General features: G+C 43.8%; 1 protein-coding gene across 4 annotated transcripts in view; it reads left to right on the top strand.

The window, feature by feature from the left end:
* LRRIQ1 (leucine rich repeats and IQ motif containing 1) overlaps nucleotides 1-16,911 on the top strand; it is a 455,984-nt gene that overhangs the window by 381,315 nt on the left and 57,758 nt on the right. For 3 of the 4 annotated variants that reach the window (XM_029597082.1, XM_029597081.1, XM_029597080.1), the window contains one exon: nucleotides 543-675. The exons of the other annotated variant lie outside the window; for it this stretch is intronic. In XM_029597082.1, the coding sequence (XP_029452942.1) occupies nucleotides 543-675 (133 nt within the window). The remainder of the gene's footprint in view (nucleotides 1-542; nucleotides 676-16,911) is intronic. 4 annotated transcript variants of the gene reach the window in all.

The following is a 16,911-nucleotide window of genomic DNA, read 5'->3' as shown; positions in this document are numbered from 1 at the left end:
TGTTGTCGTAAGCATGGTTAGAGGAAAGGACTTTGATTTAGCCTGAGAAAAATCTCTGATCCTTGGTAGCAATTTCCAGTATAAATCACAGACAATATCCTACTGATTCTCATTTTATGAACTGCAAATCATTGAGCACATCTTTACATACATTACCTAATGCAGATCTACTTATGAGAAATTTAAGGGAGTTAGAATATAGATATGCTTTAATACAGAGGACGTGTTCTTCAATGAAAGACCAATAAGCTTGAAGATGTGTATTAATATACTTTTATTAGTGAACTATTAGGAAATAAAAATGGATGTATTTAAAAAATGCATAAAAATATACATAAATGCATACAAATATACATAATGCATAAATGCATAAAAATGCATAAAAAATATACATAAAATTTATTTGCACATTGTTGGGTGCAGCTTCCTCTTCTTACCTTACTTGGAATGCACCTTTAGGCACGTGCTGTGTTACTTGATCACCCTGTTCAATTGTACTCTTTTCAATGTCAGTAAATGTGTCAGTTCATATTTAATTCCAGCTAGAGAAGAAGAATTTGCACGCATCGATAGTGCTCAAGAAAGGAAATTAGAAAGGAGCAGAGAACTTACATACCAATGGCTTCACACTCAGGTTGGCGATTATGAAACATCTAATTCCAGAGTCATGAAATGGTGAGGTCATTACTTTTAAATTAGATTTTGATATTGTAACTATGTCTTGTAAAGTGAAACCTGTGTAATTGGACTAAAAAAAAACATGGCTTTATAACTATCGGCCAACAGACAGCATTGTCAGTTTCTAATCAACCCCCCATAGAGATCTGATTTAATAATGCCATATATATCAATCTTCTGTCAGTCAATGAGATTGCATTGTTTCTCTAATTGAAAATATAATGCTAAAATATGTAATGAACTCTGTTTTGGAAACACTAAAGACTATCTGCAAGAGACTTTAAAAGATTAAATTACTTCTGCAAAGATCACTTCTCTTGTCACTTAATCAAATCTGCCTGTGTAATTCCCTAAGGTAGTGAGTAGAAGGAAATGGCCTGTACCAAAAAAAATTCATTGTAAAAGGGTCAGAAAAGTGTACATGGACAGACAAACATAGGCTGAAGTAAAAATTACATTATATTCACCAGTTACTTTAAGCAATTTGAGAACTATGGGGCAATGTTTGGAGACATGCATATGTCTGTCTCCAAGTCATTTCTTTAAATAAATTGCGCTAATAACTGGAGAGAATCATTTTCCTAGATTTCAGAAGTGCCATCAATGTTGGCTGTGTACTGTGGTAACTATAGGAATCCAGACTGAAGCCAACATATATTCAACATAAAAAGTTAATTCCTCTGCACTCAGGCAGGCCAATCCACACCAGTAGGATATGCATTCCTACCAGCAAATAGAGATGAAGTAAAGCTGACTCATTGATATTACTTTCAAATAGCACTGCCCCCATATCAGCCCACCAGTATTCTCCATCTCCAGCAGATGATGGACATGTATCTCCCTACTGGGGATTTCTTCTAGTAAACAAATAAAAATCCATAATATATCGGGCTTGGAGTGTGTCCGTCAGTGATTGCGGATGTTCCGCAGCCCGCCAATAGATGGCACTATAATATTTATTTATTTATTTATTTATATTTAAAATCTTTTCTGGACCATTGTTAAGTTAATTCACCATCACAACGGTTTACAAAAAGGCACAAATAGTATTAAAAGTTGATTGGTATAGATTACATATTATAGATGTGCCATTAGTGAACGGTAACATGATTTTTATAATATAAAAAGCTGTGTGTTGATTTTGCTTATATGTTGGTTGAAAAAACTTCTTTAGGGTTCCTATATAAATCTAACACTAATATGTGTTAGGAGGTAGGAAAGAAAAATTTTAAAAACTGATTGCTTGGTGCTTTCTTATGCGCTCATTTGTTTTCTTCGTTCTCCTTATAAAAAGCCTGTTTAAAAAGCCAGGTTTTTAGACTTACTTTGAAAAGTTTAAAGCTTCTCTGCAGTCTAATTTCGAGTGGCATTGAGTTTCCCAGCCTGCTGATAGATGGCGCAGGCGGCTCAAACACGGCACAGGTAGGAAGGACAGTGGCCATCGTGGGAGAGGCAGAATATAGCAGAGGAGACCCTGGCATGCAGCGAATGGAGCGTGTCCCGTGGCACACGCTCAGTTCACGGTGAGGAGGAAGGCCTGGCGCGCCGTTCGCGGCGGAAATGAAGGCCTCCATGTGACGTGATCGGCGCGCCCGGGCCTTCATCTTTGCCGCGAACGGAGCGTGTGCCGCGGGACGCGATCCATTCGCGGCATGCTGGGGTCTCCGCTGCTATTTTCTGATCTACGCTGCTATTTTCTGATCACGCCGAAAATGGAAGGCCCCCGTTTGTTGCGAATGGCGCGCCGGGCCTTCATCTTCGCTGCGAACGGCACGCCAGGCCTTCATCTTTGCCACAAACAGCACGGGTCCCGTGGCTTGCTGGTGAGAGATAATGTTTGTTGGGGAGGGGAGGGTGAGAGAGAGCAGGAGGGTGTGAAACAGAGCATGGGAGGGGGATGCCAGTGAGAGACTATGTGTGTGTGTGAGAGGGGGGTGACAGAGAGCATGGTTGGTGAGAGGGGGGTAGGGAGGGTGTGGGAGAGAGCATGGGGGGATACCGGTGAGAGAGAATGTGTGTGTGAGAGAGGGGGTGTGACAGCGAGCATGGTTGGTGAGTGGGGGATGGGGAGGCTGTGAGAGAGAGCATGGGGGGGGGGATGCCGGTGAGAGAGAATGTGTATATGAGAGAGAGAGCATGGTTGGTGAGAGGTGGGTGGGGAGGGTGTAAGAGAGAGCATAGGAGGTAAGAGAGGGTGGGTGGGAGGATGTTTGAGTGTGGGTTTCAGAGAGAGGGAGCCTATATGAGGGGAGGGGGATGCCGGTGAGAGAGAATGTGTGTCCGGGAGGATGAGAGACAGCAGGAGGATGTGAGAGAGAACATGGGGGGGAGGGGGATGCCGGTGAGAGATTATGTGTGTGTGAGAGAGGGGGGTGACAGAGAGCATGGTTGGTAAGAGGGGGGTGGGGAGGGTGTGAGAGAGAGCATGGGAGGTAAGAGAAGGTGGGTGGACCCGCACCATGCCGGTGACAGAGAATGTGTGTCGGGGAGGGTGAGAGAGAGCAGGAGGGTGTGAGAGAGAGCATGGGGGGGGGGGGATGCCGGTGAGAGGGAATGTGTATGTGAGAGAGGGGGTGACAGAGAGTATGGTTAGTGAGAGGTGGGTGGGGAGGGTGTGAGAGAGAGCATGGGAGGTAAGAGAGGGTGGGTGGGGGGATGCTTGAGTGTGGGTTTCAGAGACAGGGAGCCTATATGAGGGGAGGTGTGTGTGAGAGAGGGGGTGTGACAGAGAGCATGGTTGGTCAGAGGGAGGTGGGGAGGGTGTGAGAGAGAGCATGGGGGGGGGATGCCGGTGAATGTATGTGTGAGAGAGAGGGGGTGACAGAGAGCATGGTTGGTGAAAGGGGGTGGGGAGGGTGTGAGATAGAGCATGGGGGGGATGCTGGTGAGAGAGAATGTGTATGTGAGGGGGGTGACAGAGAGCATGGTTGGTGAGAGGGGAGTGGGGAGGGTGTGAGAGAGAGCATGGGAGGTAAGAGAGGGTGGGTGGGAGGATGCTTGAGTGTGGGTTTCAGAGAGAGGGAGCCTATATGAGGGAAGGGGGATGCTGGTGAGAGAGAATGTGTGTATGTGAGAGAGGAGAGGGGGTGTGGGGGAATGCGAGAGACAGCTTGGTTGGTAAGAGAGGGAGTGCGTGAGATGCTTGACTGTGTGTTTCAGAGAGGGAGCCTATATGAGGGGATGTGTGTGTGTGCCAGAAAGTGAGGGAGCCTGTATGAGGGTGTGTGTATTTGGAAGGGACACTCTAACAGTGAATTTCTAGGGAAATTCGGTTCAGAACAAGTGCAGATGTTCCAATAAAAAGGCTCGCCGCCCGGACGTAGAACGGGTACAGTTGCTAGTGAAAAAATAAGAAAAGAAAAGAAGAGAAAATAGAAGAAGATAGAAAATTTCAGCACACTGCTTCAACTCTTGAAGTGACACCCATTCGGTCCCTTCCTCAGTTGAGCATTTAAGTCTGGGAGCCAGGCAGACATAGACTTAAAAGAAAAATTAAAAGAAGTGGTTAGAGGACTCTGGAATGCTCAGTGATGAAGGTTTGTGCCCTCTCCCCCTGTAGCCGGAAAAAAGGGGGAGGGAGTACTCAGCACTGAAGGTTTGTGCCCTCACCCTCTGAAGTTCGATGGCCTGTTCATGTTCTCAGCCAGGAAGGACTGAGCTCATGTAAGCGTAAAAAAAGAAAAGAGTAGGGAAGATTTAGTCCCCCTCGCCTTCTCCTTACCGAGTCTTCTTCCCTCAGTGTTTGTGACTCTGCATCTCTTACCCCTTTCCCTCTCACTTCTCTAGGGTGTTAGTGTAGAGTTGGAGCAGCTCGGGCTCGGCAGGTTGAGCAGCCTTTGGTTAGGCCCCACTGCTCAGGCTCGCTTCTCTCAGCTACGTGATAGCCTGCAACAGTAATTTTTCCAGTGCCTCACTGTGGTATTCTGATGTAGGCATGTATTTGTGCATGTAAGGCCACGGGGTTCCGATGGTGGTTCAATGATGGAACTGGGGGCCACATTCTTAGCTGATGTGGGCTGTGACTTGGTGTGGATGGCCGCTAGAAGGGTAGCTTCTGTGATAGCAGCTAGACACCAGTTGTGCCTGCGAAATTGGTCAGCAGCCACTATTTTCAAGTTCAATCTCACAAGGTTACCCTTTAAGGGTTCTCTTTTATTCAGGCGGACAGGAAGGCAGCATCACATCCTTTGGGGCAAAGAACTGCTCCAGGGATTCCTGTCAGTTTGTCCTTACAGAGGAGCATCTACTCAAAGGTCTCGTCCCTTTGGAAGATCTCAGTCCTTTTGGCCTAGAAAGCCTCGTAAAGCTGTGGGCTCCAGGACTGGAGCACCTCAATCTTCACAATGGAGACATGAGAGCTCACCTAATAGTTCAGCAGATAGGCAGGCATGTGTTTGCTTTTATCAGAGGTAGGTCCAAATTACGATGGACCAGTGGATTCCGGAAATGATGAGGGTCGGCTATGCTCTGGAATTTCTCCAGTTACCTTTATAGTTTCTCCATACAAATCTCTACAGAAGAGAGTGGTAGTGGGAATTACATTAAGGAGGCTGTTGGATTTGAAGGCCATAATTCCTCTCCCCAGATCGCAAGAAAATATGGGGTACTATTCCCTTATTTTGTCTTTCCCAAGAAGGAAAGTTCTTTTTGGCCCATCCTGGATCTCAAAGGAGTCACTTGACATTTGCATGTGACTCATTTCCGAATGGAAATTGTATGTTCCATAATAATGGCAGTGCAAACAGAGGAATTTCTGATGCTGTTGACCTGACGGAGGCATATCTACATTTTCCCATTCACTGGGAACATCAATGTTTCCTGCGCTTTGCCATTCTAGGACATCATTATCAATTTCAGGCTCTGCCCTTCAGGCAGGCTACTGCACCCAGGACCTACTACAAGGTCATGATGGTGGTAGTGGCATCTCTGCGCAAGGAGGGAATTCTAGTCCTCCGTATCTGGCCATCTGGTTGATTCGGGCCAAACAAGGGCTTAAGAGAGTTGTTTGGCTTCTCAGAAGATGATCTCTGTGCTTTAGGAACTAGGCTGGATGGTGAATTTGGTCAAGAACAGCTTACAGACATCTCATATGCTAGAGTATCTCGGCGTGCGACTTGTACGGTGCAGGGCAGAGAGTTGCATTCAGATGTTAATGACTCAGGTTCAGGCCCTGAAAAGAACCATTCGCCCAACAGAGCCTGGGTTCGATGGCAGCCACATTGAACAGTTTTTCCTGGAGGAAGGCACACATGCAGCCCCTTCAGCACACCTTGCTCTCCCGGTGGAATCCGCAGTCACAGAAGTACTCCACTTGCCTTTGTAGGTAAGTGACCAGTTGCTGTGGTGGTTATAATTGGGTCACCTCAGGGAGGGGATTTCCTTGGAGATACCGGACTAGTTAGTGCTCATGATAGAAGTGAGCCTTCTGGGATGGAGGGCTCATTGTCAAGATTTGGTTGTGCAAGGTCACTAGAGTGCTGAGGAACGGCAGTGGACCATCAATCGGTTAGAAGTGTGCCAAGCAGTGGGAAGTTTAAGCGGTAAAGATAATGTCAGACAATGCCACAACTATGGCCTACATTAAGCATCAAGGCGGACCAGCAGCCAACAGGTGTCAGTGGAGATAGGTGTGCTCATGGTGTGGGCAGAACAACATCTCCAGGACATATTTACTTCCCACATTACTGGGACGGACAGTGTAAGTGCAACTTCTTCAGCAGGCAGGACTTGGACCCAGGAAAGTGGGAACTGGCAGATGAAGCATTCAACTCATATTGGCGCTCTGGGGGTCACCCGTATCTGGATTTGCTGGCGATCTCTGGCAACATGAAGGCACCATGGTTCTTCAGTCACAGAAGAGATCTGAGAGCTCTAGGTATCGATACTCTCGTTCAGGTCTTGCCACAGAGCAGAGTGTTGTATGCCTTCCTGCTATTGCCAATGATAGAAAGGATCATTCAGAAAATTGCGAGACAGACTAAAACTGTACTTCTGGTGGCTTCGGATTGGTCCTGGAGGCCATGGTATGCTGATCTTCAGAGACTACTGGTGGAAAGTCTTCTCAGACTACCACTCAGGAAGGATCTATTGCATCAGGGGCCCATGCTGCATGACAGTCTGGTTCAGTTTTGTCTTACGGTTTGGCCCTTGAGAGGGCTCGATTGCTGAAGTGTGGTTGTTCTTTTGCAGTGATTTTCACTTGCTCTGGGCCAGAAACATTTCTACATCTCTAGCTTATGTTAGAGATTTGAGAGTGTTTGCGAGCTGGTTTGAGGAGCAATGTTCCCATCCTCTCAAAGCTGAAATTCCACTGATACTGGAATTTTTACAGGAAGGCTTGCTTAAAGGCTTGGTCCTTAACTCTCTGAAGGTGCAGGTAGTAGCTCTTGATTGTTATGGGAGTGAGTCAATGCTGGAACATTGCCTTCCCATCCAAGTTTTTGATGTGAGTTAAGCATCTACGTCCTCCCTTGCGGCAACCGGTGCCTCTTTGGGAACTTAATCTGGTCTTGGCAGTTCTTACTTTTCAGCCACTGCATGGTCTTTCTCTGCAGCTGCTCATCTTAAAAAATTTTTTTTCTGGTAATAATCTGTTCAGCATATCGGGTCTCCGAGCTGCAAGCTCTTTCTTGACATGAGCTGTTTCTATGAATGACTCTGGAGGCAGTACAACTTAGGACTGTACTTTTTGCCAAAAGTGGTTTTGGAGTTTCAGTTGAATCAGTCAATTTCCCTGCCCATTCTGGACAGGGATAGAGATGAGCTTGATTATCCTCTGATGCATGCCTTGGATGTCAAGCGGCATCTGATGTGGTACTTGAAGATTACTAAATCTTTCAGGAAATCTGATCAACTGTGTGTGCTCCATGGTGGAGGTAAACATGGTGAACTGGCAACACGGGCAGCTATAGCCTATTGGGTAAAAGAAGTATTCATGACCGCCTATGTGGATGCCGATGTCCCATTGCCTAGTCAGGTTAGGGCACATTCCACTAGGGCTCAGGTGGTATTGTAGGCAGAGGTTCGGTGGCTGTCTCCTGTTGAGATTTGCCAAGTAGCGACATGGTCCTCCTTATACTCTTTCTCCAAGCATTGCTGCTTAGGCTTTAGGGCCCAGGAAGACATGGCCTTTGTACATGCAGTGTTGATGGGACCGCAAGGCAGCCTCCCGCCCTTTTGGGGATTAGCTTTGGTACATCCCACTGGTGTGGATTGGCCTGCCTGAATGCAGAGGAAGGAGAAATTACTACTTACTAGGGATGTGAATCGTTTTAGGACGATTAAAATTATCGTCCGATAATTTTAATATCGTCTTAAACCGTTATGGAACACAATACAATACAGATTCTAACGATTTATCGTTATAAATCGTTAGAATCGTGAGCCGGCACACTAAAACCCCCTAAAACCCACCCCCGACCCTTTAAATTAAATCCCCCACCCTCCCGAACCCCCCCCCAAATAACTTAAATAACCTGCGGGTCCAGCGGCGGTCCGGAACGGCAGCGGTCCGGAACGGGCTCCTGCTCTGAATCTTGTCGTCTTCAGCCGGCGCCATTTTCCAAAATGGCGCCGAAAATGGCGGCGGCCATAGACGAAAAAGATTGGACGGCAGGAGGTCCTTCCGGACCCCCGCTGGACTTTTGGCAAGTCTCGTGGGGGTCAGGAGGCCCCCCACAAGCTGGCCAAAAGTTCCTGGAGGTCCAGCGGGGGTCAGGGAGCGATTTCCCGCCGCGAATCGTTTTCGTACGGAAAATGGCGCCGGCAGGAGATCGACTGCAGGAGGTCGTTCAGCGAGGGTTCCGGCGCCTCGCTGAACGACCTCCTGCAGTCGATCTCCTGCCGGCGCCATTTTCCGTACGAAAACGATTCGCGGCGGGAAATCGCTCCCTGACCCCCGCTGGACCTCCAGGAACTTTTGGCCAGCTTGTGGGGGGCCTCCTGACCCCCACGAGACTTGCCAAAAGTCCAGCGGGGGTCCGGAAGGACCTCCTGCCGTCCAATCTTTTTCGTCTATGGCCGCCGCCATTTTCGGCGCCATTTTGGAAAATGGCGCCGGCTGAAGACGACAAGATTCAGAGCAGGAGCCCGTTCCGGACCGCTGCCGTTCCGGACCGCCGCTGGACCCGCAGGTTATTTAAGTTATTTGGTGGGGGATTTAATTTAAAGGGTCGGGGGTGGGTTTTAGGGGGTTTTAATGTGCCGGTTTTTTCGATTTTTTTCGATATTTTTCGATTTTTAACGATTTTTAACGATTTTTCACGATATTTTACCCCCCCAAACGGCAACAATACGATTCCCTCCCCCTCCCAGCCGAAATCGATCGTTAAGACGATCGAGGACACGATTCACATCCCTACTTACCTCTTCATTTCCTTTCCCTTAAGGAAGGCAAGTCAATCCACAACCCGCCCTGGGCTGCCTAATTGCTTTTAGTTTGTCCCTTATATGTGGACGAATAAGAGTGTTATTTATTTATTTATTTATTTATTTATTTGAAGCTTTTATATACCGAGGTTTAGCACATGCCTTCACCCCGGTTTACATTGAAACGAAACAATGATACATAGAACAATTTGAGAATCAAAAGTATATGCAAATAGCATATGGATTAGGTTGTAACAGGAAATAACTAAAAATAACTTAAGTCAAATAACGAAATGAAAATAGAAACGAAAAACGAGGAAGGTATATACAAACTCGTGCTCTGAATACAAGAAAGTATGAATGGGAAAAGAAGGAAAAAAGGGGGGGATGGGGTAGGCAATGGAAGGAGGAAGGGGTTGGTATGCGGAGAAGAGAAGAGGGGAGAAGGATGGGAGGCTTAAGGCATCACAATTGTGGATTGCTTAAATCATCATTGAAAGTCTGGCTGAAGATCCAGGTTTTCAGTTCTTTTTTGAATGATTTATTTTCGATGATAGTGGTGAGGTAGCATGGTAGGGCGTTCCAGAGTTTTGGCCCCGCTATGGAGAGAGCTCTATTTCTGGTGTTAGTAAGCTTAGCCATGGGATATGTGGGTATTTCGAGTAGACGTTTTTCAGAAGTTCTGATGTTCCGTTGAGGTTTGTGGGGGTGGAACATTTTACTGACAGCGGAGTTAACTGTATTGTGTAATGCGTCATGAATGATCGTCAGGGTTTTGTATTCAATTCTCTGAATGATTGGTAGCCAGTGTAGACTTTTTAATATTGGGGTGATGTGATCCGATTTTTTATTTCCGGTCAGTACTCTTGCAGCGGCATTTTGCAGTAACTGTAGCGGTTTTAAGGTGGATTTGGGGAGACCTAATAACATTGAGTTGCAGTAGTCTAAGCTGCTGAAGATCAGGGATTGTAGTACTGTTCGGAATTCCTGATGGTGGAGGAGCGGTTTTAGGTGTTTTAGTACATGAAGTTTATAGAAACCTTCCTTGGTTTTGGCTGCTATGTATGATTTTAGGTTGAGATCTTTATCGATCCATACGCCGAGGTCCTTTGTTGAGCTTTTTAGAGGTATGGAGATGTTGTTGATTAGAAGAGAGTTGTGGGAGATGGTTTGGTCTGAGACGTTTCTTCCAATGAGGATACATTCAGTTTTATTCATGTTTAGGCATAATTTTAACTTGTTGAGCATGTTTCTAATTGTGGTTAGGTGTTTGGCAGCTGTGCGAAGAGCGTCTTCTATTGAGTTGGTGACAGGTATGATGAACTGAATGTCGTCGGTGTACAGAAAGAAAGTTATTCCAAGACTGGAGATGAGGTGGCAGAGAGGAATTAGATAGATGTTAAAGAGGGTGGCCGAAAGGGCAGAACCTTGTGGTACACCGGTGTCTAGAGGGAGGGGTTTTGATGAGATGTTGTTCATAGTGACCTTGAAGGATCTGTTATTTAGAAAGGAGGTGAACCATTTGAGGGTGATGCCGGAGAGGCCGATGTTTGAGAGGCTAGATAGAAGGATTTTGTGATCTACGGTATCGAATGCCGCGGAGAGGTCTAGGAGTATTAGGAGGTGGTTAATCTTGATGTCAGCACTTCTTAGAATTTCATTAGATAGGGTGACGAGAAGTGTTTCCGTGCTGTGATTTTTTCTAAATCCGTGTTGATTCGGGTGTAGTATGTTGTATGAATCAAGATGTTCGTTTAGTTGGGATAAAACAGCTTTTTCTGTCAATTTGGCTAGTAGGGGTAGATTGGATATGGGGCGGTAGTTATTTGAGTCTGACGGATCTAGGTTCTTCTTTTTTAGAATGGGAGTGATGGTTGCAGATTTTAGTTCGGTTGGGAGTTCGCCTTCTTCTAGTGATTTGTTCAAGATGGCGGCTAAGGTGGGGGCGATGATATGTGCCATATCTTTGAGGTTCCGCGTCGGGATTGAGTCAAGTTCATGACGCGCAGGATTTATTTTATTTAGCATTTTTTCGGCTTCAGTGTTGGAGACAGGGTTGAAATGTGACCACTGGGGTATATTCTTAGATTCTAACCAGTCTTCTGTGGTAGTAGAATTGTTGAGAGAGCTTATTAGTCTGTTGATTTTGTCATTGAAGAACGTGGCGAGGTTTTGAGATAAGTTGGTATCAATGTGTGAGTGGGTAGTAGTGTTTTTGTCCTCTGTGAGGTTTTTTACGATGTTGAATAAGGCATTTGAGTTGTTAGAAGATTTGAGTTGTTAGAAGTTGTTATTTCTTTTCATTCATTTGAAGGACTGGTAAGTGACATAACCAGCCCCTAAGATTAGTGCATGTTAATTCTTTTGGCTGAGCTCAGTGTTGCCAATTGGTTGGAAGTATGAGTGGTTGACTGTTAATTGTCATGTTCAAGTATAATCAGTTTGCCTCCGTTTGGCTTCTCCAGAGAATACTGGCAGGCTAATGTTGGAGCAGGGCTATATGTCAGCGAGTCAGCTTTACTTCGTCTCCATCTGCTAGTAGGAGTGCATAACCCACTGGTGTGGATTCGCCTACCTTCATTAGAGGAAAGGAAATTATCAAATAAGTAGTAATTTGTCCTTTTTGTTGCCAAAATATATGGCGATATTAAATGCAAACAGAAAAGGCTGCTGGCATTATCCTAACCCCCTTTTCACTTGTCATTTTCCTAGGGGATCAAATCCTTTATTTTCATTTTTCTTTTGAAATATTTATTTGTTTATTTATTTAAAGTTTTTATGTACTGACATTCGTTTGCACATCACCTCGGTTTACATGAAACAGATATAACAACGTAAGAGGTTTACAAGGAACTGGTTGCACAATAGCAATAACATAGAACTTATTGCGTAAATAATAACATTGAATTGGTAAAAATATTAAAGTAATTATAGAGGGTTAGCAGGGAAAGATAATACCGTGGGGCCCAGAAAGACAGATTGAATCAAAGAAAGATGAGTTTGATAATAAGGTGAGGTTAAAGGCAGTTATAGAAGACTACATGAAGAATTGCGTGGAAAGGGTTAGAACTGAAGCAATAGATATCCATGGATGTATGTGTAAGGATTAGGAACTTACGAGACAGAGCAGAAAGAGAAGATGTGATCTCTTGAGGAAATTGGAAAACATGAAGTACTGAGCCCAATTTTATAACATGGGCTGAATTTTCAAAATATTTACATGCATTAAATTAGTATATACTAGCATAAGTAGCTTGTACTTACATACATGCTACTTTATAACCACCAAAAGTGTGTGTGAAAAAAAGCGGCGGTCTAGAGGTGTTCTAGAACGGGACTATAAGGTACACATTCAAGTTGCTATTTTATTAGAGACTTGCATGTCTACGGCAACATATACCTACTAATTATTTTGCACAAGCGTTTACTTTTGGTTGGGTGGGAGGTGTGGGTGAACTAGAGAGTCTGGATGACCTGGAGAAGGACTGAGTGAACTGGTGGAAGTTTTGGCAAATTGATAATTTCAATTACGTGCTCATGTTATAAAAATATACCAATTTCCGAGCATAAACAGGGTTTTATGCGAGCAAGTCCACATTTTTTGTGCATCAAATATATGCTTGTTTGATTTTAAAATAGGTCGGAAAAGTACTTGCTTTCAATGCATTGCAGTTATTCACTCGTAAGGAAACATACACATGTACATTAGGATACACATGCGAATTGTAATATCTATGCTTATCTGATATGCGCAGGTTATAAAATACTGTAGTAGATTGTCACATGGCCATGTACATGCATATATGGGACCACCAGAGATGTTGAAAGTTACCCTGATAGGGCCGGATTTTAAGAGGTACGCACAGGCCTGCATTTGTGCTCGCAACCCAGCGTGCACAAATGTACGCCCGGTTTTATAACATGCACACATCCGCACGCAGGTTATAAGATCCAGGGTCGGCGCACACAAGGGGATGCACATTGGTGCAACTTGCGCGCGCCGAGCCATGCAGCCTCGGAGAGAACTTTTCTTCCCCCCTCCCCACCTTCCCTCCCTTCCCCTACCTAACCCGCCCCCCAGCCCTAATTAAACCCCCCCTTACCTTTATTTTATAAGTTGCGCCTGCCTCCGGGCAGGCGTAGGTTGCACACGCCTGCCAACGGCTGGCCTGCGATCCCGGGCACAGCGGCAAACGCCCCGCCCACGTCCCGCCCCTTTTTTCAAGCCCCAGGACATACGCGCATCCCGGGGCTTGCGCACGTCGCCGGACCTAGGCAAACTAGGCTCGGCACGCGCAGGAGCGGGTTTTTGCGGTTACGCGTAACCCTTTTAAAATCCGCCCCATAGTTTTTAGGGCTGAAGTCCGCAGGTACAAAGAATAGGCAAGCTTCACCCTTAGGAGGTAATTTAATAAGATTTACATGCATAAAACTGGGCTTTTGAAAATTAATAATTTTACTTACATAACTCCTTTGAAAATTCACTCCATAGGGCTGAATTTTCAAAAGGTTTTAAGGTAAATTTTCAAAAGGTTGCGCACAGAAAATTATCATGTATGCTTGTAAATAGCATATATTCTCATATATGTTATTTTATAAACCTGGCTATGTCAGATAGCCGGATAAGTAGCGCATTTCAGATTTATCCAGCTATCTGACTTAGCCGAATAAATAGTGCGTTTTAGACTTATCCTGCTAGGTAATGGCAAAGCTTCTACTTAGCTAAATTATATCAAAACTTGTCGGCTAACATCAATATTTATTTGCATGTAATTTTTACATACACATGAATGTTGCAGGGTACATTTACATGTATTTTATAACCTGTGCTTATCATATACACGCAGATTATAAAATACTGGTATAGATTTGCATGCACCCATATACATGCATATATGGGCACACCTGCAAGTGTTTTAAAGTATCATCCTTACATGAATAAATGGAATTTTTGAAAATTACTTTGATATATGCTACTTTTACACATGTAACTCCTTTGAAAATTCACTTCATAATTTTCGAAGTGGACTTGCGCGCGTAAATTCACATTCAAAATTAGTGGGTATGTGTGAACCCTTACGCGGCATACACACACATTTACTCCTGCATGAACATAGGGTTAAATGTTCATGCATACATTTACACACATATTTTTAGTTGTAGAAAGTATACGCATAAATGGTTTCCCTGCCCTAGCTCCACCCCTGGTAATACCTCTCAAGTACGTGTAAAAATATGTGTGAAATTGAATCACATAATTCCTGGGGTAGTTTTCAAAAGGCCTATATACGCATGTGAAACAGCATTTTGCACACTTTTATGCTTTTGAAAACTGTGTATTTATATTACATTTGTTTAAAAAAACAAATTGGTATATTGTGAATAACTTATACATAAATTTCTTTTATTTGTATTTATTAAAATTTATATTTGCTTCTTTTATATTGGCATGATTGAAGTGGGTTTATATAATTCAGTAGCAAATTACACTGTATAAGTATAAAAATATACAAAACATGAATAATACTACTTATCAACAGACAAAGACCAATACTTCATAACATTCATCATTAAAATAAAATATAATAAAATTGATACTAATAACATAGTACCAAAATACACAAAATTAATGTGTAAAACTGTAACACCTTTTGGAGCATCAAGGATCACAAGCCAGTTACACTCAAGAATAGTAAAGACTTCCACTTTTCCCTAAAAATCGATCATCTAGCAATCATTGAACTATGAAGTCTTTTTAGCAAGTGAGAAGGCAATAGTCAAAATGTTTCTTTTCAATTTTCCTTGAGTCAACTAAGCACTTCTATTGCCATTTGTAATCATTCAAACATTTGCAAGTTAGTCCACATTGAGGGGTAGCCACTAAAACCCCCCTCTCAACATACTTACTAACACAAGTTTTATGGGCCCCTTAGTGACTGTTTTGGGCCCTTAACATGGCTGTTTCCACAAAATATCATAAGAATTTAAGTTCTGATTCAAACTTGTATGGGCACCAAAAAAGACTGAATCATTTGATGTTTCCTATTGCCTGTCTTTCTCTTATTTTCTACATGCATTTTCAACCTAAAAGGTGAATTTTAAGACCCATGTGTGGGCACAATGTGCGCGCATATATCAGCTCGTGCCAGTGGGCATGGTCATTTTGTAACATACGTGCACATATGCATGTATGTCATAAATCAGCTGTACACACTTACATGTGCATTCAATTTTATATAGACAGGCGCATGTGCGCAAATTCCACGTCTACTGCGTAAGTAGGGGGAAATTAAAAAGGAGTGCTCACCAAGGCTACTTATCCTTTTCCAAGTTTGTTCCCAGTTTGCCGAATATAGGGATAGGACTTCCTAACACCCCTAGTTTTAAAGGCTCCCTTCCCCCTGTTAGAACCGGCCCTTAAAACCATGCTGACTAACCCTGATTTTTTTCTTTATTTGACTTACACCAACAATAGCAGAAGTAAAGTTACGCAGTGGGACACTGGTGTGCATAAGGATTTATGCGCATATCTCCTGGTCTTCCCCAACATGCACATGTCCCACCCAGACCCCGCCCATGCCCTCCCTTTTTTGAATTTTTTGATTTGTGCTTGTAAAACAAGACCTGTGACCCAGAGGCATCTAGTCTCCTCAAACATTCAGGATATCTGCCCCCACTCCCACAAAGGAGTCAAATATCCAGGAATATGATGGGCTCTAGTAGATTAAGGCCTGGGATGAAGAGACATCCTCTGTCCACATGGTTGCCCTTACATAATGCCTTTTCTACATTGGAAACTGAAGCTGTTCCTCCAACAGACAATAAGTGAATGTCCATAAAGGAAGAAGCCACCAGTGCAACTGAAAACCCTTTAAAATTATCAAATCTCATAAAAGAAAGCTTCTTCTGATAGGAGACTCAATCATTAGAAGAACTAATTTGGAATCTATTTTGAAAGGGACACAAAAATTAAATGTCTTCCAGGATCTTCAGCTGATAGAAATGCAAACCATTTCTATCAGCTGAAGAAAGTAAAGACTCTAATATCAATAAAATTATCCATCTGGGGATCAACGAACTTGCTAGAAGCCATATCCATGCAGTACAAAAATATTTCCAGTGTCTGGGGATAAAGATTAAACCCATGGTAAAGAAGATTGCCTTTTCTGAAATATTACCTGTTCATGGAAAGGAAAGAAAAGGATAAACCAGATAGAAAATTTCAATACATGGCTTAAAACATGGTCTAAAAAAGTGGATTTGGATATGTTGGAGGCTGGGGTCATGTATGGAGCAGTAAAATACTATACAGTAAGGATGGCCAACATTTGACAGTGGCAGGAAAGAAGATCCTAAGTGAGAAATTCCGGTCATACATCACCAGGCATTTAAACTACAGAATGGGGAGGCAGAAGGTAGCCAATGAAATTGGAATGCCACCCCCAGGCAATACAGGAAGCAAGAATAGATAATAACAAAAACAATCAGCTCTACATTCCACACTTAAGCAAAGAAGCTGAAAAGGTGACTATGAAGATAAGCAAACCAAGGGAGGAAAGCTGGAAAGTTATGACCACAAATGCTCATAGCCTGGTAACAAAATCCCAGTTTTGCAGGCGCTAATGGTGAAGGCCGACTTGGACATTGTTGCCATTACAGAGACATGGTTCATGGAGTCTTATATCTGGGATACAGCCATCCTGGGCTACAACTTATTAAGGAAGGACAGAGAGAGCAGAAAAGGGGGAGACGTATCACTTTATGTCAATGCAACCGAATTGCAAAGGGCATGGGGTAGGGAGGAAGCATTATGGGCTATCCTAAAATAAAATGATGGTCTATAGGCCGCCAACCTAAATCGAAGCC

Source organism: Rhinatrema bivittatum, chromosome 4, assembly GCF_901001135.1.
Source record: "Rhinatrema bivittatum chromosome 4, aRhiBiv1.1, whole genome shotgun sequence".
Lineage (NCBI taxonomy): Eukaryota > Metazoa > Chordata > Amphibia > Gymnophiona > Rhinatrematidae > Rhinatrema > Rhinatrema bivittatum.
This window is presented reverse-complemented; position numbering and strand designations above follow the sequence as displayed.